The 25,572-nt window shown below is 45.5% G+C and overlaps 1 protein-coding gene across 10 annotated transcripts in view; it reads left to right on the plus strand.

The window, feature by feature from the left end:
* Trio (trio Rho guanine nucleotide exchange factor) overlaps positions 1–25,572 on the plus strand; it is a 282,715-nt gene that overhangs the window by 90,493 nt on the left and 166,650 nt on the right. For 9 of the 10 annotated variants that reach the window (XM_057789603.1, XM_057789604.1, XM_057789612.1 and 6 more), the window contains exons 2-3: positions 13,006–13,080; positions 19,794–19,908. In XM_057789603.1, the coding sequence (XP_057645586.1) occupies positions 13,006–13,080; positions 19,794–19,908 (190 nt within the window). Of the gene's footprint in view, positions 1–12,862; positions 12,923–13,005; positions 13,081–19,793; positions 19,909–25,572 lie in introns of those variants that run through there. The other variant, XM_057789608.1, reaches the window with a different exon arrangement.

Genomic DNA, 25,572 nt, shown 5'->3' on the forward strand with positions numbered 1-25,572 from the left:
TCTGTTTTACTGTTAACTGAGTATTAGAGCTCCAGAGCTCTGAGTGTTCATTTACTGTAACAGCAACTCCTTGTCCTTCCCATTTGAAGTTTTGAATGTTTGCATAGTGTTTTGGTTGCAGAGTTAACTGATGTCATGCCATCAGCTTCCAGAAAATCTCCCAGTCCGACTTTCAAGAAAAACTGTGTTTTCTTAGCACTTTACAGAATTGTTTTCCAATGAGCCCTGTCTGTAGAGTGGGCCAAGGACAGCCATTTTGTTCACTGGCTCACTCCAGAGTGAAGCCGAGGGTGTAGGGAAGATCTTGTTTGTGTTCGGTTATCTTTTAAAAGTGGAACATAAAGGGAAGCTGAGTCGCACAAGCCCACCGCGACCTCCCCACTTCCTGGAAGTGACAGCCAGAGGAAGGCTTCCCATGCTGAGGCAGCAGCAGGTGGGCTGTCCTCCCTTCCATCTGTCTTCAAGGAGGAAGGGAGTTGCTGGCGCCAGCACTCAGGCTCCTGTAAGAGGCAGGTGAAGCAAGCAGAGGGGGGCTGAGATGCTCTGGCACAGGTTGGGTGGGGAGTGGTTGCAGCCAGGGAGAATTCTGGAGTGCTACTTGTTGGGATTTTCTCACACCTTGTTAGATTCTTTATAGGCAGTCTCAGAAGGAAGTTTCCAAGGCGAGTGTAGCATGACTGTGTTGATTTTTAAAACAACCCTTTGTTGGGGTGGAGGTGCAGCCTTAGACAGTGAGTGTGTCTCGGACCTGATCTTTCCTCTCCTTTGTAAGTAATGGTCCCTTACCTCACAGAGCAGGAACCTCAGGTGAATGAGCAACAGGTTCCCAGAGCAGCATAGAATGCAGTCTTAGGAGCAGGAGCTGCGGACACAGCCCTTTCATGCCCCCTGTGGCCTCTGGAGGAGTACTTGTCAGAACCCCTCGGAGGTAAAATCAGTATTCTTGACTTTGTCACAGAAAAGAATTTCAGAGTCAGTTAATGTGATGAAGTAGAGGTGGGGTTGGTGAGGGATTTTGACATAGGTTAGGCATGAGCATTGTATTCTCTCACTCTGTCTCTCTCTCTCTCTGTGCGTGTATGTGTGTATGGGGGGAGGGCTTTGCAGGACATACAGGCCAGCATTTCAAGAACAGCTATTTGGTGACTTCTGAAGTTCTATCTTGAAATGTTGCTAAGAACGTTGATCCTTTTTCTTTTTAGTTTTTGGTAAATAAGGCTGTAAGATTATTTCTGAGATTTCCTGAGATTCATTGGGTAGCTTTACAGGCTGATAAAACCACAGGTCCCAGGGCTTAAACAATGAGTTAGAACTCTCCACCCCCCTCTGCGAATGAAGTTTATATTCTTGTTTGTGAGATTCCCAGAAAATTGCAGGTTTACAGCTGGGAAAGGAGTTAAGGCCAAACTTAAGGTCAAACGCAGTTCAGCCATGCTTATTCTGTTTTACCAGTCTTGTGTAACCTGTCTCTGCAAAAGTGATATTATCTTTATATTGGCAAATTGTATAGCAGATTTGTTAACTGTGTTAGAATTCTTGACTCTCGGTGTTGAGAGGCCTCAACCAGATCGCGGTGTGAGAAGTTCCTTTCCCTTTTCAGATGTCTTTGATCTTCCTTTCATCCTAGGCACCAGCTTTTTTTTTAAAGACCCAGTGTTGTGGGAGGTGAAGCTATCTGAGGCTCCTAATTTCATAGAGAAGTAAGGGAAGGCATGGGAAATGTAGCCCCCACAGGGAAGCAGGCAGCTGACCTTAGCAGCTTCATTCCTGAACTCTGGCTTGGAGCTAGACATTGACACTTGTGACCTGTGTGAGATGGTGTTTGAGGTGATACACTTGAAGCTTGGAGTGCTCACTCACCCCTGCCCCACCACTGTTCTGCACCCTTCTTCACACACCCCCAACTCCTTGTCCTCCTAAGGCAATGGCTTGTAACATCTAGATGCAGGGCCTGGAGCAGGGAACTGCCCTGGTCTCAGTGTTGGGCACTATTCAAGGCCGTAAACTAGAAAGTGAGTGGGTGGCCATGCCACACCTACTTAAATGCACCTTTGGCATTACCACTTCCGCCATTCATACCAGGTTTAGTTTGCAAAAGGATTCCCTGTAGGTAAGGATAGATAAAATACCGGTGTGACTTGTTCTCCTGTGAGTGCCAGTATTTAGGAGAGTGAGCAAGGAAAATAGGATTACCACTACACACCATGCTGCTCTGCGGAGTTGCCAAAGTCGGAAACTCTCTCTCTCTCCGTCTCTCTTGTCTCTCTCCGTCCCTCTCCCTCTCTCTCCCTCTCCTTTCTCTTCTTCCTTTTATCTCTTTCATGCTGACATGCACACATACACACAGTCTATTGAAAGACTTGTAACATGAGAGAAAAGGAGGCTGTGTGGCCCCATTATTAAACATACCCCTGAGGCCGCTGCCCTTCCCCAGTGTCCAGGTAGAATAGTAAGTAAATATTACACCATTGGAGTTCTTTCTGTGGTAACTCAGCCATACCCTGTCATGTCAAGATGGCCAAAACAGGTAAGGGTTCCCCCAGCGGCCCAGAGTCAACAGCCCTGCTTGTCAGTAAGGTAGCAGGAAACCATAGCTAAATGTGCAGAGCCTTTTTCTGGCTTTAATTTACCAAGTTCCCACATTCCAGAGAGAATCAAGGATGGAGACGTACTGTGGGCAAGAGGACCATGCCCCTACGTTTACCTGAGTCCTCAAGCAGAGGGTTCTTAGAGTAGCATCCCTCCTCTCCTCCCCCTTCTCAGGTACTGCTCACCGCTGTACCCAGCTTGCTTCTTCCTCTAGACCTGGGAATATGTATAATGATCCCAAGAGGGAAGCCAGTTATTCCACACTTGGTCCATTCTTATTTACTAGTTTAGGGAGATAGATGAGTGGGTAGACTCCTGCCCCTCAGCATGAGGAAGAGCATTAAGATGCCCGGTACCCACATGAACCATGAGAGATGTGGATGGAATCCCTGGAGCAAGCTGAGGACTAGACTAGGCTAACCAGGAGAGCACTGGGTTCAAGTGTAAGACCCTGCCTCAACATATCAGGTGGAGAGCAATCAGGGAAGGTAGCTCACATCAGCCCCTGACCTCCATATGCATGTGCACACACGTGTACACACACACAGACGCATACTCACACACTTTAACACCTGGCAGGTGCGCACATAGATCTCACAAGCATATAGTTATTTCCCCATGAATGTTATTACATTTTTTTTTCGCTGAACAATCATCTTTTATTCTGACTTTTAAAAGCCCTTGCTTTTCTGCCTATGCGGAAAGGATTTGAAATGATAGGAGCTTTAGACGATGGTGGATTGAGGATGGTGGGCAGAGGATGGGAATGGCATACTCCTGTGTGTTAGTGTCAGCAGAGGCATTGCTTTTCTCAACCTTCTTTGTAGCATCTTAGCCCTCTCCCAGCATGCGGCAGGAAAGTAAGTCACCCGGGCCTAGCTGATGTAATTTCCCTGCTTTGAAATGGGGGTAGGGCAGGGCACCAGGCCTGAGTGGATGTGAGTAAATTAATGACTTTAACTTTCAAGGCTGCGTGCCGCCCACATTGGTATAAAACTATAATCTTGAGGCAGCTGGACAGGTTCATTACCCATGAGCAAAGTTAGGCTGGTCCTGTTGCTTGGACAGGAAGCCAGAATTGCTTCAGGATTAATATTTCTTTAGCAGGCACATCTCCCACCATATGGAAAGACCTAGAAAAAAACTTCAGATTTTACTATACGTTTAGAATTCTGCCTAAAATCAGACAAGTGACAAGCACGGGTTTGTCTTGAGTTGTCTCTTTTAAGAGTTGTAGAATTGCCCTCACTGGATTTCCTGCGTGTTCCCACATTCTCCGGGTGACCCGCCTCTGTTCTCATTGCTTCCTTACTGCACAGATGAACTGCAGCCCATACTAAGAAAACAGAAACAAGATTGTCATGGCGGGTAGGTTGATGGGAGCATGGAAGCAACAGTGTCAGTTCCTGGCCACTTAAAGTTTCATCTTGGGCCTCCATGTTCAGAGTTTTCTGTCCTTGTCTGGGTTTATTTTCATGCCAGTACTTCATACATAGTATTTGGGTTTGTTCCAGTGCTCAGTGGAAACAGTGTCTGTGGCTGGGATTAATACAGTGCTCAGTGGAAACGGTGTCTGTGGTTGGGTTGATACAGTGCTCAGTGGAAACGGTGTCTGTGGTTGGGTTGATACAGTGCTCAGTGGAAACGGTGTCTGTGGTTGGGTTGATACAGTGCTCAGTGGAAACGGTGTCTGTGGTTGGGGCTGATACAGTGCTCAGTGGAAACGGTGTCTGTGGTTGGGGTTGATACAGTGCTTCCATGGGAACAGTATCTGTGGTTGGAGTTGATACAGTGCTCAGTGAAAACAGTGAATCTGTGGTTTGGTTTATCTGGCGAATCACAGCATCTTTACATTGGGTTACTTACGGTATTTACCTTATTTTGATACATTTTAAGGGTCAATGACTTGTGTATTGTGTAGTGGTATCATACCTACGATGTTCTAATTTTGCCAAACATTTGGAAACTTTCGTTTATATATGAACAGGATAATGATCTAAGTGCTGTTTAGATGAAACTAATGGCCAATCAAATTAATTGATTACTTATTAAGACTCTTAGCCTTGATTACATGTCCTCAGAGATGGGAAATTCTTGTGCCCAGTGTCTTAAAGGCAGAGGGTTTGATAGACACTCACCAGCAGGCCCCTGGAGCTTGGGAGGAAGTCCCTGTTCTTTTTTTTTTTTTTTTTTTTTTTTTTGGTTTTTCGAGACAGGGTTTCTCTGTAGCTTTGGTGCCCGTCCCAGAACTAGCTCTTGTGACCAGGCTGGCCTCGAACTCCCAGAGATCCACCTGCCTCTGCCTCCCGAGTGTTGGGATTAAAGGCGTGCGCCACCACCGCCTGGCTAAAGTCCCTGTTCTTTTTTTTGTTTTGTTTTGTTTTTTGAGACAGGGTTTCTCTGTGGCTTTGGAGCCTGTCCTGGAACTAGCTCTTGTAGACCAGGCTGGTCTCGAACTCACAGAGATCCGCCTGCCTCTGCCTCCCAAGTACTGGGATTAAAGGCGTGTGCCACCACCGCCTGGCTTGAAGTCCCTGTTCTTAACCCAAGTCTGAGTCCAAATTGGGAATTCTAGTAGTGTCAGTGCAGTTAGACACCTGTCTGTTGACATACCCTGATATCATACATACCTTTAATCCCAGCCCTCTGAGAATGCAGAGGAATATAGATCTCTGAGTTCCAGGATAGCGAGGGCTACTACATAAAGAGACCCTGTGTCAACACACAAACAGCGTCTTGCTGCTTTAGAGTGGGCAAGCACTAAGGTGGGGACTGAGGACACTGGTGGGAAGGTGAGCTGCAGTGATCTGAGCTTACATCCAGCTCCGGGCTCATCACTGGGGATCAAGTCCCTGGTCTTGTGGGGATCTGCGTGTCCTGCAGGCCTTGGCGCTGCTTGTTTTCTGCCTGTCCTAGTGGTGTTCACCCAGCACCCACAGACACTTGTGTTCATTCCCGTAGCCGAAAGCACATGGTGGAAACCTGTGGATGTTGTGAGCTGCCCCGTTTGTGCCTTCTGGAGCTCAGGGACTTGGGACACGTGTGTGCTGACATGTAAAACAAAGAAGTTCTGTTTTGAGTTGTGTGGAGTTGATGTGGCTTGCTCATTCCCTCATGCCTGGGCTGGTCACAGTCTCATGACTAAAGCTTTTCCTAGGGTGAAAACACCGACTGCAGAGAAGCAGGCCTCTGATGCCTGCATGCTCCTCGTTCCCCAGAGCCCTGCACCCTCTTTGCGTGGAAATGCTGAAGTGAGCAGCCTCTGAATTCTTCTTCCTTAGCTTGGCCTGCCCTTCCCTTCAGAGAGTTTTGGGGAGAGTGATTAGGACAGGAAATAACTTTAAGTTTATTGTGAAAGTCTCCAAGTAAAACCCTTTCCAAACTTTAAATATTAAGAAAGGACTTGTAAACATAATGGTACATACTAGCCATTAAATAATCAGACACAGAGACACTGAGTTAACTGCCTGGCCATTGTGTGCTGGTTGGTGACTTCAAAATATGTTAGTTCTGTGACTTGGTGAACTTTGCTTAGGACCCCATTTGTAGACTGGCACTGAAAATTGCCAACTGCAGAAGGCGTTGTTTACCTAGGCTCAATGTCCCATTGGGTTTGTCTGTTTGCTTGTTTTTTCTTTCTCTCTTGCTTTCTCTCCTTCTTCTTCTTCTTCTTCTTCTTCTTCTTCTTCTTCTTCTTCTTCTTCTTCTTCTTCTTCTTCTTCTTCTTCTTCTTCTCCTCCTCCTCCTCCTCCTCCTCCTCCTCCTCCTCCTCCTCCTCCTTCTCCATTATTATTATTATTATTTTAGGTTTTTTTCCCCTCCATCCTTTGCTGTACTCCCCAGCAGTGGGATATAGTGCCTTGTGACCCCCTGTCTGGAAGGGAGTACTGACCGGTATTAGATCATCTCCACATTGTGACAAAGGCTTGTGTGCTATGGGAATGTAGTGGGTTATGAATGCAGCCACAGGGTTCTGGTGGGTGGAACGTACACTGGAAGCAGGGGTAATGGGAGTGGGGTTCTGGTGGTGTCTGTAGGAGTTCTGACAGATCATGTGATAGATGTTCTTTTTAGTTTCACCTTGGGAGAGAATAAGCATTGGCAAGCAAGTGAGGCTGCCCAGGTACCCAGGTGCCCAAATGTCATATCTGAAGGATTCTATGTCATGTCAGGGAGTATGTATTTTTTGTGAGGGTGCCACCAAAGAGCACCTTGGAAAACTGTTAGGGGCAATAATAAAAGGTGGAATGTGTTACAAGCCTTATTTTGAGAGTGGTGGGATCAGAGGGTCTGTTGGACACTGATCAGGAGATGATTCCAGATCCAGAAAGACATGGAAGGCTGGGGACATTGGCCAGGAAGGGGGGGGGGTGGAAAGCAAGGGAAGCCCAGGCATTGACTACATAGAGGAATGAAATGTTTGATGTAATAATTGAACAGGATTTCCTTTAGCCATCTATTTTGGTTGGACTGATATCCATTCCCATAGCTCAGGGAATCACGAGTTATCACTCTGGTTCTTCAGGCTCCTTAGTGTTCGGATTAGGTCGACTTTACAGACCCATATGTGTGCGTGTGTACATGAATGAGATACACATGTGTAACTAGAGTGGCATCTGCTGTCAGGCCGTATAGCCCAGACACACATACACAGTGTGTGGCAGAGAGGGGTAGCTGTCCGTGCTCTTTATTTTACATTTGATAGCCAGAGGAATACGTTTTCTCAGTATGCCCCTATGCTCGTCTGGGGATGAGGAGATGAAGGGGCTCATGGACAGGCAGTTCTTTTGAATTTATGAAACTGGGAGAGGTTGAACCTCTTTTAATGACTTTTGGACTACTGGCCTAGTACATATTTATAAATTAACTTCCAGCGCACCATTAATGCTTGGTTAAGGCATCAGCAAAGTCTACAGATTGCTTCTTTTATTTCAGGGCATTTGTAATACCCGAACAAGCCCTTGGTCTTTTTGTAGTTCAGCTTGTCATGTATATTTTGTGGGTAAGAAATTAAAAGCCAGAGAGAGCTATTATAAGTTGACATTTCCTTGAATCAGTAAAGTGTACATTTTTCTTTAGCCCTTAACTGTGTGATCTTACGGGCTATCTCTTCTAAGAAAGGATGAATTAGCCAATCAGGTGGTTATTAAAGCAGTCATAGTTGATACTAAAAATTGGAATCCATATTGCCATGTGATTTGAGTGTGGTAGAATGTGAACATGCCGACATTCCTGATATGTGTACTTCATTTTTATATGCAATTTGTAAGTGCGGGTTGTGGTCATATTTTTGTAAAAATTACACAAGCGTCAATTGATTGCATTTGGATTTTTTATGTTAGTAAAAGTTTAACTTTTCGTTCCTAACATTGTTTCATAATTAAATACATTCGCAGAAGATTCAGGCTGGCTAAAATGCTTCCTTCCTGCAAGACACTCATCTAGAGGTTTGCACAGTTAAACCCCACAGTACGAACACTGCCTCCTTGCACTAGAGCCGGATCCTGCAGGCTCTGCAGTGAAGTGGCTTGCTCTGAGAGGGTGACGTCACCCTTTCTGCAAGTGGAACGAGGGCGGGGTCAACTCGCAGATGTGGAGATGTATCACCCTGCCCTTTGTGTTCAGGAGCTCTGTACACTAGCCAGAGTGTCTGCCAATTAACTAATGAGTAAAATTCGCTAATTACCACCGAGGCTTGTCAGTAAGAGAGAAGCCACCAGCTTACCATTTAACATTTTTTGCTGTGGTTGCTTTAGAGTACTGCCTTGCTTGTTAGTCTTGTTTGTGGAACAACCTGTGTTTCCCTCAGGTTTGCTTCAGTCTTTCCGACACGCAGCTTTTCAGTTTGATACGTGTGACATGGGGCAGCTGACAGGCTAGCGAGACTTGTGAGGTGGCTGGGAAGCAGTCTGTGGACGCCATGGCAGACAATTCAGAACGAGACACGGATGCAACTCCATCAGAAGCTCCATCTGTGGAGGAGTAATTGGGGCTTTAAATACCACGTTTTACTAAAAGAAAAAAATCATTTATGTAGGTGAATGATTATGTAAAATTTAAAATGACTAAAATCTGCTAGAGGTCCTGAGTGGATTACTGAGACCCTGTTTCAGTTTAAAAGCTGACTTATTCTTTAACTCACTGGCTTAGTTTTAGCTTAGATCTGTGCCCAGACCTACACGGAAAGTGCTACTGGGGTAACGAGCCGCAGGAGCTCTCCCGTATCCTGGAGATGCATCCTTGGTGCTTGTGCTCCTGAGGGTGAACAAGATGGACGACTGTTGTTCTGTTTTTGTTGGTTGGTGTTGAAAACCGAAGGCCACAGTAGTGACCGAGCGAGCAAGTGCTCTCAGTGGCTCGCTAAGGTCTGTCTGAGTGCCACACTCACCACAGGGTCAGAGGACCCGAAGTGGGCAGCTGATCTGACCACTGGGCTGTGAGGTTATTGATGTTCCAGCCCACCACTGCATCTAGAAGATTTCCCATTGCTAGATGATAACTGTGGAATTTTTTCTCCAGGGTGAAGAGGGTAATTTTCCCTCTTACAATTGCAATCATGGTATGATTGAAGGCTAAATACACAGAGCTGATCTCTTGGGAACTGAAAATAGAAAGTCGTGTGGGACATTGGGAGAGAGCCAGGAGGGAGATTGTCTGTCTGTTCACTAGTTTGTTCCTTTCCGTCCAGCACCCAGAGGTTTTGAACACTTTGCATCTCATTCTGTCCAAAGCAAGTTGACTGCATGAGGAAGACAGAGGACACCCATTTGCCAGATGGCATATTTGTCCTTTGAAGAAACAGGAGAGGCTCGGAAGCACAGGCTTAGCCTTTATCCCAGGTTGGCATGCTCCTGGCCAGACAGCATTGTAAATACGTAACAGAATCCACTTGGACAGATACTATAGTATTTAACTTCAAGATGAGCTGTCTTAAAATAAATATATTAAAATATTTAAATAGTCACATTTAGAGGAGTGGGGGGAGAGAATGAATTTGAAGCGAGAGAGAAGTTCTCTGAGCCCTGCTTACACAATAGTCCCTGTTGATCATCAAGTCCTGATTGCAGGCACTATCGTGCTCATTCTGAGCATCCACGTTGTAGGCTTGATTCAAACACTTGTTGCTTGTCGTTTAGCCCTCATCTGGGAAGCATTACTGTCCCTAGACTAGCATGTCATTAAATTCTACACTGGCTCCTCTGTCGTCCTGTGCTCTTTATTGTAGGCTTTACGTAACTTAAAAATGGACACGAAAGCACTGATCTGACCACTGACCTTCCCTTCCTCCTGTCCACCTTTCTCTCCACTTTCTTCTCAGTTTCCCGGATTGCTCCGTGTGGTCCTCTTGTCCACCAGCAGACCCTCTTGGTCAGAGGAGTAAAACGTTGATTCCTCCTGGCCTCTGTCACAGATGTGGTATGAGATTTCAGAAGGACATCTTCAAACAGTGTTTGCTGCTGATAACCTCCCTGTGACCCCAGGAAGATGTAGAGCTTCCAGGTGAAGGTCATTGAGCCCAGCAGTGAAACCCTTCTAACTCATGAGTCAAACCTTTCCGTGGTGTGGGCTAGAACCTGTGAGGCGACAAAGAAGCTGTCCATTTTTAATTTTTGAAGAAAACATGTTTTTAAGCAGCTGCACACTGTTTTCATAAACAGCTCTCCAGGGCATGGACAGGAACCTGCCTTTCTGATTGGAGGAGCTTCTGTGGCTGTTTTTTCCTTTTCTGCTTTTTATTGAGTTACAAGATCTAGTTGACAAAGTTTGAGAACTTATCCATGCTTCGTGAGTCTTATACTTAGTGGGTGGGGTTCTAAAACCTGGACATAAAATTTTGGATAATGCTCGGTGACCCCCATCATATCAGTCATGCTCTCAGTTTCTTTGTGTGGTTACCTTTATGTTTCTTCCCTGTATCCCTTTACTGTGGAATAACCAACCAGATATCAAAATAAGACCAGTAAGTCAGTGTCTGGACATGTGGATACATACCAGTGAAAATGTAACACTTTACAGTTTGTCTGACCTGCTTGTCTTCCCTCTCAAGAAGAGTTCTGTTTAATTGGACGGGGAAATTGGGGGGCTGATAAGACTCAACAACTGTGGCTCCCAGAAACTGAAGATGAGAAGTTGAGGTTTTCTCGGAAGCTTGCTTTCTGCATACCGAGCTCGAATCAGTACGGTTTTCTCCCTGCATGGGGCCTGAAATACAGCAGCTCTAGTCTGTGCTGTCCACTCCGTCATGGCTGTCAATAAGCAGATGTCGTTCAGCAGGTCATCGGTCATCATCAGGAAAGCTTTGGAATTATGGCCCAAGTCACACAGCCCTTTCCTGATGTATCCTCACATTGGATGGAGGGCAATCTTCTGTTGGGGATTTCATGATTGACAGGTGAAGCTCAGATGCTAGGTTCTAGAGTGTAGAGCCGAGGACAGCAGGTGGTCACGCTGGCTTCTGTGAGGGTTTTGTCACATGGATGGGTCTGGGTGTGCATTGGCTTGTGAGAACAGTGGGAGGTGGGCATCCTCTTCCCTGAGTCGTAGAGAGGGATTTCTCTTTCTCAGACGCCTTTAGATTTGATCTATAGATGTGCTTCTCATTCTCACAGGGCCCCTGCTGGCTATAAAGCATTGCATAACCTTGTTTAGCGTCTTTGTCTTTCTCTGGGGACTGTCACCAAGCTGACACTTTCCGTTCTTGCCACACTGCCGTCTGCACCCACCAGTGGAATTAAGTCTTCATAGTGAGTCAGTGGCAGCTGGAGTTGACTAGATTGAATTCACTCAAGGGTTTTAAAGGAACCCAGGTTGAAATTGCAGAACTCGCCCTCTAGAAATGAGCACTGTTTCTCTGGTGACTTGGAGAGCAAAGTGGCCTGGTGACTTGGAGACCTGAGCTCTGGGACAAGTTTATTAATACCTGAGGGTCATGCCAGGAAGTTCTCTCTCAGAGCCTTGGTCTTTGCCGCCTGCCTCTGCCTCCTCAGTGCTGGCATGCACCACCATCACTGCCTGTCTCAAATGTTGGATTTCTCAGAACCACTCAGAACTTGCCCTTCATGTGCAAGGCTCGGGGGAAAAAGCTAGAAGTTTGGGCCGCTGAAGTTAATACTTAGAGTCCTCTTCCCCCCCCCACCCCCCGATTTTTCCTCCCTCTTCCAACTATTGCAGTGCAGCCCAGAGTGTAACCTAGTTCTTGCTGTGACAGCTCCGCAGGCTTACACTGGGCTCTGTCCTCACTAACAGGCAGAGTTAAGAAAGGCGAACTCCACACCATTCCCTTTTTCTAAGTACACACTGCAGTGCTTTGAGAGAGAATTGATGGGTAGCCCAGGGTGACCTTGACCTAGGGATCTTCCTGGAATTACGGGTGTGTGGCAGCACGCCTGGTGAGAGCCCGTGTGTAAGCAGATGTGTCAGGGCTGGGCCAGTGTGACAATCTGCAACAGAAACCATTTAATACTTTCTGCATCTTAGACTGCATCTTTCACCAGATGTGTGACCAAGATAACATTTTGGATCCTTTTCTTGTACTGTTTGGCAAAGCCAGAACAATGGGAATGGGAAACTCTTATTTTTCCCCAGAGTATCTGCTAGTGATGGATGGCAGTTGCAGTATTAGTTGTAATGGGCATCCAGCCTTAGAGTCCAAGACAGTATCCTAAGGCCTGACCGTGAGTAAGAGAAATATTTATCCCGCATTATTAGGTGAGCAGGCTGGGCGTGTTTGGATCGCAGTTCATTCTACTTAGATGTTGTGGGCTGCATTCTGATGTTTCATAAAAATGGTGCATGGTTTTCTAAGATTTTTTGGGAGTAGAGAAGAGTTAGTTTTTAGTGAATGACCTTTTGGCACCTCAGAAGTTGGAGTAGCAGCGTGCTGCCTTGGCCATTGAAGTTTCTTCGCAGGCCACAACCCACAAGCATAGAAGGAGCAAGCTAGGGGGGAGCATTTGCCAGTGTGGGTTACTCCCTCTGTCTGCCAAGCAAGGATTGTTCCTAACCTGGCTTGGAAGACCAAGAGAAGGAAGCTTCGCGCTCCCCCTAGAGGCTTTACTGTGCTACTACAAGAAGACTTTACAAGAAACTGCTAATGCGGCAGTTTTCTTTGGCAGTTACCTAAATTGTACAAGGTTAGAATGAAGATTTGGCCAGTGATTGAGACTGACTGCATTTTGTGTGATCTGGGAACAAATGGTTACTGCTACTGCAGCTGTGAGGGTCTTTTGGGATACCGTCTCTAGTCATGCATAAAGACATTAAAATAAAAGAAAATGCTGGGGTCAAAGTCTCCTGTGTTCACACACGGTCATGTTCTGTAATTGGTTTACTGGTAAGGATGACCATCAAGTTGCTGGCACTGGGTACAGTGTCGGTCAGGCTGCTTGCTGACTGTTTTCTCTCTGTGTCTTTCAGGGTTTCGGAAAAATGACGAAATGAAAGCTATGGATGTTTTGCCAATTCTGAAGGAAAAAGTCGCCTATCTCTCAGGTAAAACTGACTTTCTAGCCTGCTTTACTTGACTGATTAGAGTTGACTGAAGCAGCTCACTTGACACAGCATAAAAAATCATTGGCATTTCATGGACTTCTGAAACTTGTATTTTAGGAAATTAACGCCCCAGGCATTTCTGACGCAGTGTATACATCGTAAGCCAGCGAACACTGCTGATCAAACTCTGTCCTGCTTGTCACTCTGCAAACGCTTGGCTGCTTTGCCTGAGCGGCTAAGTGGAACAGCTGCTTGTTGGAGTTAAACGCCTTAGTGTCAGCAGTTGGGAGTGACCGTGTAGACACACTCAGGAGCTTTTAACCTCTGTGTCTTGTCCCGTACGGGTTTTCATTCCCTCATCTGGGAGGAAAGGCTCCTGTCCCTAGCTCTCCTCCTTCAGGGATACCCGTTCCTGGCGTTGTTAGAAGCCACATCTTCAGCTGGCTGTAAAGTCCTGGCAGTTTGTCCCAGCTGATGGCTCCCTGTAAGAAGGCAATCGCCTTCCTGTGCAGTGTGGAATTCGACAGCCCAGATCCCATGCCCATGTCCTGTCTCCTCTGCACAAGGATGGCCATGCTTCTGGCCTTTGTGCTTTTTCTCACTGGCATCTGTGTGTAGGTTTATAGGATTGTAACAGTGACTGTGAGTGAGGCTCCCTGTGCTTCTGGATGCTGTGCCCTCAGTACCTTTCCACTGTCTAAAACATGCTGTGCCAGTCTGGTGTCACCTTTGCTGGGCTCTCAGGTTAATTCACAGCACTGGAACCACTTTGTTCTGGGTGTCCTAAGGGCGTGTGGTTCTGTATGTATTTAAGATGAGACTTCCATAGCGTTTTTGCTAGTGTTGTTTGCTTGTTCTTTTAGCCCTTAAGATCGTCTGTTGATCTTGGAGAAGTTAATCTAATATATAATGAATTTGCATTGTTAGTAAAGAGTGCAATAGTACACAGAAAAAGGAGGATTTGAGTTTGTTGGAAATACTTGGATGGATGGATGGATGGGCGGACGGACGGACTAACTTATGAATTGCAATGGATAGATGATAGGTAGGTAGATGATAGGCGACTAACTCTCATGGATTAAAACCACTGAGTTTTGAAAGTAGTGTTTATTAATCTTTTCAAGACGAGTCATTCCCAATACTTTGTATAATGGCGTGTACCAGTTTTTAAACTACTGGTTTTGTACTTAAAGTTGGAGTAACTGAAAGATTATACTTCTGAATCCAAGAGGCATCATGAGAAAGTTCCGCAGGTCCATCTGTCTGGAACGCCAAGCCGGGTCTGAGGAGAAAGCCTACTGCCCATCTGTGCCTGGGCACCAAGACTCCAGGTCCACCACTCTGCTGTTCCTGGAAGTGCAGGAGGTGGGCACGTACAGACAGGTGGATGGAGGTGACTGCTGGATTTGCTTTCATTCCTTTATTAGGCAGTTAATTCAGAGTTTATTGCTATTGCATTTTTATTTATGGCTAAACCTAAACCTTTTTGCCTTTTAATTAATCAAAAAATAAACTCACCGGTTTCTCATAAGTCTTCAGTGAAAGTTTGACTCTGCAGGGTTAGAGCTTTGGTGGAGAGAGATGGTTTGCAGTGACCAGATGAGGATAGAACATTTTAAATTATTACGACCAGCAGAGCTTTAACCAGACACGCAAGCAAAGCATAGCTAAGAGGTGTCACCACACTCCCAGTGTTTCCCAGCTTCTGGCCGAATCAGCTGGGTCACATGAGCTCACATGACAGTTTTAGGCTATTGTTATCTTGTGTATGAGAGGAAAAGGGAGAAATTGTAAAAATAAATTGATTGCGTATATAGTATTTTTAGGACACGTTCCAAAGAACAAATGGATTCTCAAAAATAATTTTTACTTCTAACTTCATTTATCTTTTTTTTAAACTGGTATAATTTTGCATACTATTACAGTTTTTTTTGAAAGTAGATCTTAGTGTAGCTGTGGGTTGTGCGGCCATCTCTGGTCTGCAGGCTGTGCGGCCATCTCTGTGGTCTGCAGGCTGTGCGGCCATCTCTGTGGTCTGCAGGCTGTGCGGCCATCTCTGTGGTCTGCAGGCTGTGCGGTCATCTCCGTGGTCTGCAGGCTGTGTGGTCATTGCTAGTGTCTCCTTCTAGAGCATTTATCATTCCTCAAAGAACTCCTTTTCTCTTTTTCCCCATTCTCCCTTTCCTCTGCCCAAGAAATCACTCATCTACTTAGTTCTGTGACTTCAGTTTATAACATATGAGGGATTTTTGTGGTACCTTTGCAAAAGCGCCCCATAAATTGGTGTTATGTGACGGACCAATCCCTAGAATTGCAAAAACAGTAATAACAAAAAGAGAAGTGTTCTTAATTATAGTGACTTGTCTAGACCTAAGCCTGATACCGTAATGGTGTGTACTTAAGTTGGAGTAGCTGAAAGATTGTACTTCTGATTCTAAGAGACACTATGAGGAAGTTGCACAGGGCCATTCCTCTTGAACTGAGTGTAGGTCTGAGAAAAAAGGCCCTGCCCATCTGCCCCTGGGCACCGAGACCTCTGTTGGAGCAATCTTCTCTTCCTGGAAGTGCCAAGAGGTGGATGCATGGACGCGCACAGAGAGATTGCAAGTTTGAGGATAGCCTGAGCTGGGAATGGAGCAGCCTTTATTAGTTAACTCAAGTTAAAGCTAGACATTAATAAAGGTGGGCCGAATTTTCATGAGTGATTCTGAGATACTGAGACACGCTTGTTGGTTGACATTTCTAAAAGCCAGTTAGAATGTCTCGAACTTGAACTTGACCTTCTCAAAATACACATTGCTCTTAGACAGCAGCATGTGACTTCTCTACATAGGATGGGTAAGTAAATTAAATAGTACATCTCCATGATGTTTAAACTCGGGATTGGGGGATAGAGACACACCCTCCAGAGGCCACGTGTTGGCAGGGTGATAGTTTTCAGACTTAATTAGGGCCATGAGGGCTCCTCCTGGTGAATGAGATATGAAGGTCCTGGTGAAGGTGGCTTAGAGTTTCTTCCATATGGAGGGTGCGCCCCTCACCAGAGAACTCTGTCCAACAGCACCTTGGCCTTGGACTTCCCAGCATACAGAAGCATAAGAAAATACATTTCTGATCTCTCTAAACTACTGAGTCTGTGGCCCTCTGAGTGCTTAGACCCCGACACTTAAGTCAATAACGAGTTGCCAATTGGACCGTTGCTTTGTCTCTCTTTTCTGTGGACATCTTATGTCTGTGGCAGTAAGATGTTTGACTCTTTTGAGAGAGGGGAGCCATACTCATAAAACTTGTAAAGATTCTGTTTTATTAGTTACTGATATTTTCTTATCTTGTTAAATTTATAAATCATACTTTATGACAGTATGCAGGAAGAGAATAATATATATGGCTCAGTAAGTACTGAGGTTTTGGGAATCTGGCCGAGGTTGCAGCACAGACCTGTCTGATGAGAGAGAGAGAGAATGAGAATAAGATACATGCAGGGTCAGCTGCTGAGTGTAGCTCCTAGAGTTTGGCCCTAAACAGCTGCTGCCATCAGGAGCGCTTCTAGCTTTGCTATTACTGTCTTGCAGTTTTAGGGACTGCACCCAGGATACTTCACAAAATGCTCTACCTCTGAGCCACATCTCCAGCTCTAAGAGCATCTTCTCAAACTTTTTCATCATGTCAGAGGATGGTGGCACATGCCTTTAATCCCAGCACTTGGGAAGCAGAGTCAGATCTCTGAGTTCGAGGCCAGCCTGGTCTACAGAGCTAGGGCTGGAAAGAGAAACCCTGTCAAAAACAACAAAAAACCTTTCCTCATGACATCTAAGCATCCAGAAGAGGATGGTGACTGGCTTCCCAGGGCTATGTCTTCAGAATCTCTTTCCATCTTTATTCTTACTTCTCCTCCACCCTTACTCTGCATAATTTTTTAATCTATTACAGATGTCTTATTTATCTACAAGTATTTATTATATATCTATGAAAGATAATTTACAAACATCACCATATCAATAACAGATGTTATGTAAGTTAGTAAATTTTGAGTAATAATTCTTTTGATTTTGGAGACTAACTCCCTCCTCCTCTCCGCCCCCTCCCCACTCTCTTGAAAAGACTTTTAAAGGTGTCAGAAAGTGAAAGACATTAAACTCAGTCCTTGTAGTAGCATTCCATTTGCATTTTAGTAAATAAAGCTTGCCTGAAGATCCAAGAATAAAACAGCCCCACTGGTCAGCCAGGCAGTGGTGACACACACCTTTAATCCCAGTAGCTACACTAGTTGCCATAGAAACCGGGTGGTACATGCCTTTAATCCCAGCTCTAGAGAGGATTATAAAATGGGAGGAGACAGCTCTCAGACACAGCCTCTAAGAATCTCAGGCTGAAGTAGAGGTAAGAGCTAGTGACTGGCTGCTTTGTTTTTCGGGTCTTCTGGTTGAACCCCAATTTCTGAGTTTTTATTAACGTGCATCATTTATCATAGGGATAAGAGATGTTTCGGGAACTATAGTACAAAAATGCTGAACAATTTTCAAAGATGAGTTGTTACTAATCAATGGCCTGTCCCCCTTCATTCATAAATGCTACTTCTGTAGGACCCAGGAAGTCAGTGCTTTGTCACCATCTGCCTCTTGTGCCTTATGCTACAGTTTAAGCATGCGTGTGAAGGACTGTCCTTGTTTGTGGCAGTGCCCTGCAGTCCTTTTGTCTTGATTTTAGCTCTGGGAAGTGCTGCCACCTCAGGCTGAGACAGAAAACTTGCCAGGCTCATTGTGAAGATAACATGAGAAAGGGCATGTGAGGCCCGTGGTCCCATAACTTCCGCTGTCTGTGGTTCAGTGTTGCTCCCATTGAGTTTATGTTATAAATAACTTGGGTGACTAAACAGTGCATATGGATCAGTTTGAGTGTTCTGTCTCCATCAAGTCTCACTACTGATTAGAATGAACGCACAGTCATTATACGACATAGTGAAAACCACATTGATGTCACCTCTGATTTTTATTTTTGTTTGTTTTTGATGCCCAGACAATAAATAGTAAGAGTTTCTCTCAGTGGCTTGAAGTTTGAGGTCTGAAGAGAAATCATCAGAGTTGTAGAACTCAATGAAGGATGCACTTGGGAATGCTGAGTTTTCTTTCTATGCTGTTCTGCCCTTGCTGGAAATAAGAAAGTAAAGGTTATGGTTTTGCCTCAGTGTCCAGCCAGGCTAAGCTGACTCCAGGAGAAACCTCCTTCCTCTGTCACGGTCAAACGCTCTGGTTGTCCTCTTGTTCTTGACGTAACTTTTCGCTGACCCTTGAGCTAATCGGGTTTTACTTTACAGTTCTACTCACCTGTGATTGTATGTTCTTTTTTTAATTTTTTTCATACAATGTATTTTGGTCATGTTTTTCTCCTACCCTCAATTTCTCCCAGGTCCTCTCTACCTCCCTCCCCGTCAACTTCGTTTTTTCTCTCCCTCTCTTTCAAAACAAAACAAGATTTCCAATAAAATACCCATAAAAACAAAAATCAAAATGAATAAGCAAAGACCAATGTTGCGAGAACCACCAAGGTGTGTATATATATGTGTATCAATATATTAAGGGGTGTGGGGAGAATAGACCCCCGGAACCCAGACCAGCCACATGCTGCTTCACGCCACCTGATGGGAGCTTTACAACTCTAGAGAGCACGACCACCCTGCTTCCTTCCTTACATGAGGTCGTGACCTCAGACAAGAAGCCAATTGGCTGAATGAATTCCCACAACAGATCAATAAGACCACCCCCCCACACACACACACCCAGACAGTATAGAATGAAACAAAATCCACAAAAATACAATGGTATGCAGTTTGTGTTGGCCAGATATCCCTGAGCATGAGGTCTACCCCGGGTTGTGGTTGGTATACCCAGTGAGAGACTCCATTGAAAAAAAAAAAATCTAATTTTCAGTTGCCGAAGGGTGTTAATTACAAACAGCTTCTTGGTTGGGGGTAGTACCCCATGTCTCTTACCCTTGTGCTAGAACCCTGTCTGACTTGAACCTGTTCCGGTCTTCCATGTGCTACTGCAGTCTCTGAGTTCATGTGTGCCTCAGACTGGTACGAAAGATGTCGTTTTCTTGGCGTCACCCACCACCTCTGACTCTTACAACTCCTGCCCACTTTTCTGTGTAGGTTCCTGGTTCTCGAGGGGAAAGGTTTGATGAAAACATCCTGGCCACTGCCATGAGATGCCTCAGATCCCAGTTTGTATAAATCCAGTCATCGGTGTGACGTTAGAAACAACATTCTTGTTTTCTCTTTAAGGCCAAGAGAGTAAGATTTTCCTTGGTAGAAAAAAGAATTTAGAATGCAAGAGATGGAAGGAAAGGGGGGGAGGTGTAAGGGGGCTAGAGAGAGAGGAGCATGAGAGAAAAGGTTGTTTAGAGAAATACAGCATTTGTTTGAGAGTGCCCTAGTACCCATCTCTCCAAACTCACGCGAAGTGTTTCTTCCTGTGTACTAGAATAAAGACAAGGCCATCTTGACATCTTCCAGTTGCCCCTTAGAACCCAGGAGCACAAGGTGGACAGAGATGGCACCACCGCTAGGGTCTGTGAAGTCTGTCTGACGCTGTGGGAGGTTTAGCTACTGTCTGACCGGATGGATGGGTGAAGCTGCTGGACTTGCAAGGGCACACAGGAAGTTCTGTCTGATCTTGCCTGGCCTGAGTGTGTTTCCAATGTTTATTTTGTAGGTGGGAGAGATAAGCGTGGAGGTCCTGTCTTAACATTTCCAGCCCGCAGCAATCATGACAGAATACGGCAGGAGGATCTCAGGAGACTCATTTCCTATCTAGCCTGCATTCCTAGGTAAGTTCCTGGCAACTGTCTATTGTCTACTGTATCTGCAGTGCCCAGTGTGGCCTGCTGTCTAGAAAAGAACTGAAGAGCAGGTCTAACTCCAAGGAGATCAAACATAAAATTAAAGTCATCATCTTTTTTTTTTGTTTTTCGAGACCAACCTGATCCCTCATGTTCCTATCCTCCCATCCTCCCCTAGCCCCCCACCCCCCACTCCATTTTTCCAGTTTACCTGGAAGATCCCATCCATTTCCCCTTCCCAGTGATGAATTCCTTGTATCACTCCTAGAAAACCTTTTTGTGACCTAGCCGCTCTAGAGCTACATCACCTTTATTTTTATTGCCATTTTCATAACTGCTGTTGAATTATTCAAAACACTCTAGAGCAGGAACCAGAGGCAGGCCTTTACTACTTCAAGGCATTGAGTGTTGGTGGGTTTTGGATACTCATTTAGCTATGATTCTCAGATCTTAAACGGCTGAGTTAGAAACCAGGTGGTCTTCTTTAGTGAGTCTAATACCAAGGAAGGTCCCATTGCCTGGATCATCAGAAACTTGTTCTCTGTGACAGCCTGCACATGTCTTCCTTATGCTAACAAATTCTTTTGATTTGTAATGTGAAGTTTGTGAGTCATTAAAAATTCTTACCAGCTAATCTACCGGCTTGGTTTAGAAACACTTTAAATCTGAGACCTTGGTGGTGAGGGAGGGTTTCAGTGTGGTTGTTAGCCAACACCATGGGCAAGCATAGTTCTGTTTCCCGGAGAGTCTGAGTGAGGAGCAGTGAGTTAGGAGAAACTGGCCCGCTTCTTCCCCAAGGTAATGGCAAGCTCAGGTTCTGCCCTGCCCTGGGGCTGTCTCACTCATACCGCTGACAATGGGTGGAAGAAATTCATTCCTATACTAAAATCTTTATTTCGTTGTTCTAGCTAGTTTTTGAAAAATAGGGTATATTTAGATACAGTCTAAGAGGGTAGTCATGTCTGACACAGACAGCAGTATGTGTGGAAGGCTGTATGTATGCCTCCTTATGAAGAAGGGTAAATCCTTAGATATTTGTGTTCCTAAAGACACATGCTACAGGGGAGCAGAAGTTGCATTTATGGTGGAGTGAGAAAGCATTTTCAAGGAGCTAAATTAGGGCGTGTAAAAGTAGTAGGACCTGGGATTGATGGTGACTTGAAGAGATCTATGCCACAACAGAGGAGTCAAATGTCAGTATGATGGTGACTTGAAGAGATCTATGCCACAACAGAGGAGTCAAATGTCAGTATGATGGTGACTTGAAGAGACCTATGCCACAACAGAGGAGTCAAAATGTCAGTATGATGGTGACTTGAAGAGACCTATGCCACAACAGAAGAGTCAAAATGTCAGTATGATGGTTGGTTTTTCTCAGCTTGGCTGGATTTTGAATTGCCTAGGAGACACGTTTGGGTGTATTTGGGAGAAAGTTTCAGAAGTTTAACTGAAGAAGCAAGACTCTCCCTGTACGTGGGAGGCACGATCCTGGGTACCTAGAGCAAACAAAGGGAACAGGAACCAGGAGAAGCCAGTGAGTAGCCACGCCCATCTCTGGCTCTTTCTGAATACAGTGTGTTCACTGCCAACCCAGATAGAGCCACTCTTGTCTGCACACCTTTTCTGGGGTTGACTCCGACTGCGAGTCAGAACAAATCCTTCCTTCCATGCATTTTTCAGGATTTGGTCATAATGATAAAAGTAGCCAATACAGAAGCTTGGGACTGCAGAGGGGCCTCTGCTGTGGCTGCCTGACTGTGTGCTTCCTAGACTGTTGAGGCCAGTTTGTAGGAGAAATGCAGAGGGTCGCACAGCAGGTGGAAGAGCCCTAGAATTCCAGAAGCAGCACTCAATTGGACCATGGGTGGGGGACTGCATGAGACCAGAGTGCCAGATAGAGAGACAATCATGAGGTTTGAGAATGGAATAAAGATTCTAGTATGAACTGGGGTAGAGAGGTCACTTGTGATACATTGTGGCAAAGAATCTGGCTTATGTTCTGCCTGCATCCTGAAAACATGAAGCTGAACTCAAAGGAAACAGTGCTAAGATATTTGCCAGAGGAAATGTCAAGACAGTGTAATGTCTGGGCTGTTCCTGAGTCTACTCAGATTTTTGGTGGGGAAGAAGAGCAGCAGGCAGTGAAAATGCATAGCTGGCAGAGGAGGAATATGTGTCGACACGTGTCAGGGTCAGGCAGGAACACGCATGGCACCTGGCAAAGAGACCAAGGAGAAAGAGAGCCCCACAGCACTCACCATTCATCTCTTTGCTTCCTGACGGTTCACAGTGCAACCAGCTACTTTTCTCCTGCTGCCGTAAGCCAGGATAAAAACCTCACCTGCTTCAGTTGCTTTTGTTAGGTTTGAAAAAAGCAACTGCTACCATTGATATCAGTGCAGTGATATCAGTGAGGTAAATAAAGCTCTGCCGATAAAGCTGATTGTCATGAAGCCAAACAGCCTGATTTGAACTAATACTTACGTAGTGGAAGGAGGGAACTGATCAGTTGTCTACTGGCTTCCATGTGTGCACACACCTACACATACAACTACATGTAACAAAGTTTAAGACAAGAAAATTTTAAATTGAGGTGCTGAAATAGACACACCAAAATATGTGATGTGTGACTGTCCTTCCCCTTTTCAGCCCCAATCAGTTGATACGTATATGGGGTGTGTATTCGCCACTTTCTTGCTGCAACCAGATGCCCGGAAGGAAAGGAGTTTTTAATTGATTTATCTGTATTATGTGGTCTGTGTGGGGTGTTTAAGCCAGAGCAGGTGCCTACAGAGGCTGAAGGTGGTGGCTTACTGGAGCTGAAGTTTAGGGGTAGTAAGTTGCTGAATGTGCGTGCTGGGAACTGAACCTGGGTCCGCTGCATGAGCAGTAGGTGCTTGTAACCACCGAGCCATCTCTTCAGCCCCAGGGTTGATTTTTAACTCACGGCTTCAACTGGTGTCAGTCTGTCAGAGTGAGAGCGCTGCCAGAGCAGAGCGTTTCACATCATGGGCACAGGAAGGAGAGCGAGAGGACACGGGAAGGGGGCAGGGAAAGATAAAGCAAGGATGTGTTTAGTAACCTACTTCTTGGGGTAATAACATCATGATGAACTCATCAAGGGGAAATCCATTCTTTAGGTCAGAATCCCATGGTCTTTTCTGGAAATACCATCAATACTGCAGAAGGTATAGTCTACTGTCCGGTCAGTTAAGTTGACAAGACTAGCCCACACGGGGTATTAACGGGTTACTTGTAGCGTTTCCAGGCATCATTGACATTTGGGTCATGCTGTAGTTTTTTTTTTTTTTCCCATCACTGATTAAACACCCTGAGCTAAAGAAACATGGGAAAGAAAGGGCTTATTTGGCTTACATTTCTGGGTCCTAATCTATCATTGGAAGTTAGGACAGGAACTGGAGGCAGGAACCAAGGAGGAGTGCTGTTGCTGGCTTGCTCTCCCGAGTAATGCTCATTTAGCTTCCTTCTACAGCTTAGCTCACCCTCCCACAGAGTGCTGGGCCTTCCACATCAATCAAGACAGTTCCTCACAGACGTGCCTATGAACTGGTCTGAGCCGGGAAATCCTCAATTGAGACTCTTCAGATGACTCTAGGCTGTGTCACACAGACAGCTAAAGCTAATTAGGACAGGTGATAAGCAAGATCTCTGGACCATCTGTTTCCTCTCATGGGCTTTAACCACTGTGCTCTGTACCTGCAAACCAGGGCATTCCTGGGATATTTGTGTGGCACACTTGTAGAATCACGCAAGCGTCCTGTTGGACTTTGCATTTGTGAAACTTTGAAAACTAGTTACTGTGATGGCATTAGCCAGAGCAGGGAAGAAAATGAAGGGCCTGGAGGCATTGGAGGGTGAAGGGCAGAGGGAGGAGGAGCCAAGCCTAGGCCTGAGAGAGTGAAGGCAGCTTTAGTTGACATTTTCTTTGTGTGGTAACAATACCTAGCAATGATAACCTTCTGGTCTTTCAGTTGAGAGTAGTCTTGGAAGATGGTTGTGTAAGGCTGAAATCTTAAAGGTGGGGTATTCATGTTAGGAGCAGACCAACCTCACAGCTCACTGAGATCACACCAGGTCTCAGGCATGTTTCCTAGACTTGTAGGCTAGCCATTATGTGGTTATAGTCTGGTGTTGGCATCTACCCATTGTAGACCGTTAGTCTATCTTGTAATGATGGACTATAGTGGTGTCTTAGCTCTGGAGTCATTTGGAAGGCAGCACTGAATTTTTATAAATATCTTTGGTATTATAACATAGCAAGAACACATACTTTTCTTCCTCTTTAAGGATCCTCCCCCCGCCCCCCCCCTGGTTTTCCTGGTTTTGTTTTCAGCCTAGGCTGTCACAAAAATGCAGTATATATTTGAGGATGGCCTTGAACTTATCTTCCTATCTCTACCTCCGAGGTGTTGAGAATACAGACATGGACCCCCCCCCCACACACACACCTACTTTATGGAGTCTGCAATTGAACCCAAATGTTTGTTCCTGTTAGAGCGGACACCTTGCCCTCTGAGATACATCCCTAGCCCTCCACATGTATTTAATATTCATTACAGATGTACCTCATGCAGACTTTCCATTTTCTCCAGTGTTGCTATTTCATAAAATTAGCAACTTCCCCCACTTTCTTTCTGAGATGGGTCTTGCTGTTGCCTCTTCCAGTCTCTCGCTTGGCTCCCATGCCCTCCTTCCTCAGCATCCTTGTGCTGGAGCTGCAGGCATGGACACTGTCTGCTACAGCTGACCCTTGTGTTTAACTGCCAAGAGCCCAGAGAGGAAGAGCATGGTGCTCCTAATACGGTCTTGGTTTTGCCAGGAGCCAGCATTGTTACCCACTACCACGCTCATGCCATCTATGTGACCAGATGTGAAGATGAATGCAATCATAGTCCAGGCACAAACGTCAATGTTTCTCACAGAGCTTGCCAAAATGGTGTTAAGAACCCCCTAGTGGGACAGGGCTGGAGGAAAGAGACCACAGCCAGACTTTGGAAAGTTCCCAGCATTGTCACGCATGCCAGTGGTTGTTGGCTTTGCTTGTGGTCTTGGGAATCCTGAAGTAGCTGCTGTCCCAACCTGAGCCCTGCATGCCACACTGAGTTTGTACCCCCTTAGTGCTCCCCAGAAGCTTTTGTCTATGGTAGTTATTAAACTAGTGTGTCTCACCAGTTAACTAATACACCAAAGGCAAGTGAAATTAGTGGTTGCCATTTGACAGAATGCAACACCATAGCAATGAAGAATTAAAATCTTAAAGGCTTTGAAGGTGAACCCTGTTTGAATCTATCATTTTGTCTTGATTCCTTTATGACCTCGTTCTGTTTTCTGACCCAGAGCTCGCGCTCTCTCTCTCTGTTTCTGTGTCTCCCCGTGTCCATATGACTCCACAGGAGCATACCTGTTGGGGGTATATGCGTATATGCATGTTGTGTGTAGTAGATGCACTTGTGTGGGGGGGCATGGTCTTGGAAGGTCAGAGGAGGGTATCGGATATCCTGCTCTGATGTTTTTGGCCTTACCCTGGAGTGTCTCTGAGCCTGGTGCTAGACTGGCAGCCAGCAGGCCCCAGGATCCTTCTGTCTCCATCCTCCACAGTACTGGGATTACAGGAATGCATGGCCACATGCC

Source organism: Chionomys nivalis, chromosome 15 (genome assembly GCF_950005125.1).
Source record: "Chionomys nivalis chromosome 15, mChiNiv1.1, whole genome shotgun sequence".
Classification (NCBI taxonomy): Eukaryota; Metazoa; Chordata; class Mammalia; order Rodentia; family Cricetidae; genus Chionomys; species Chionomys nivalis.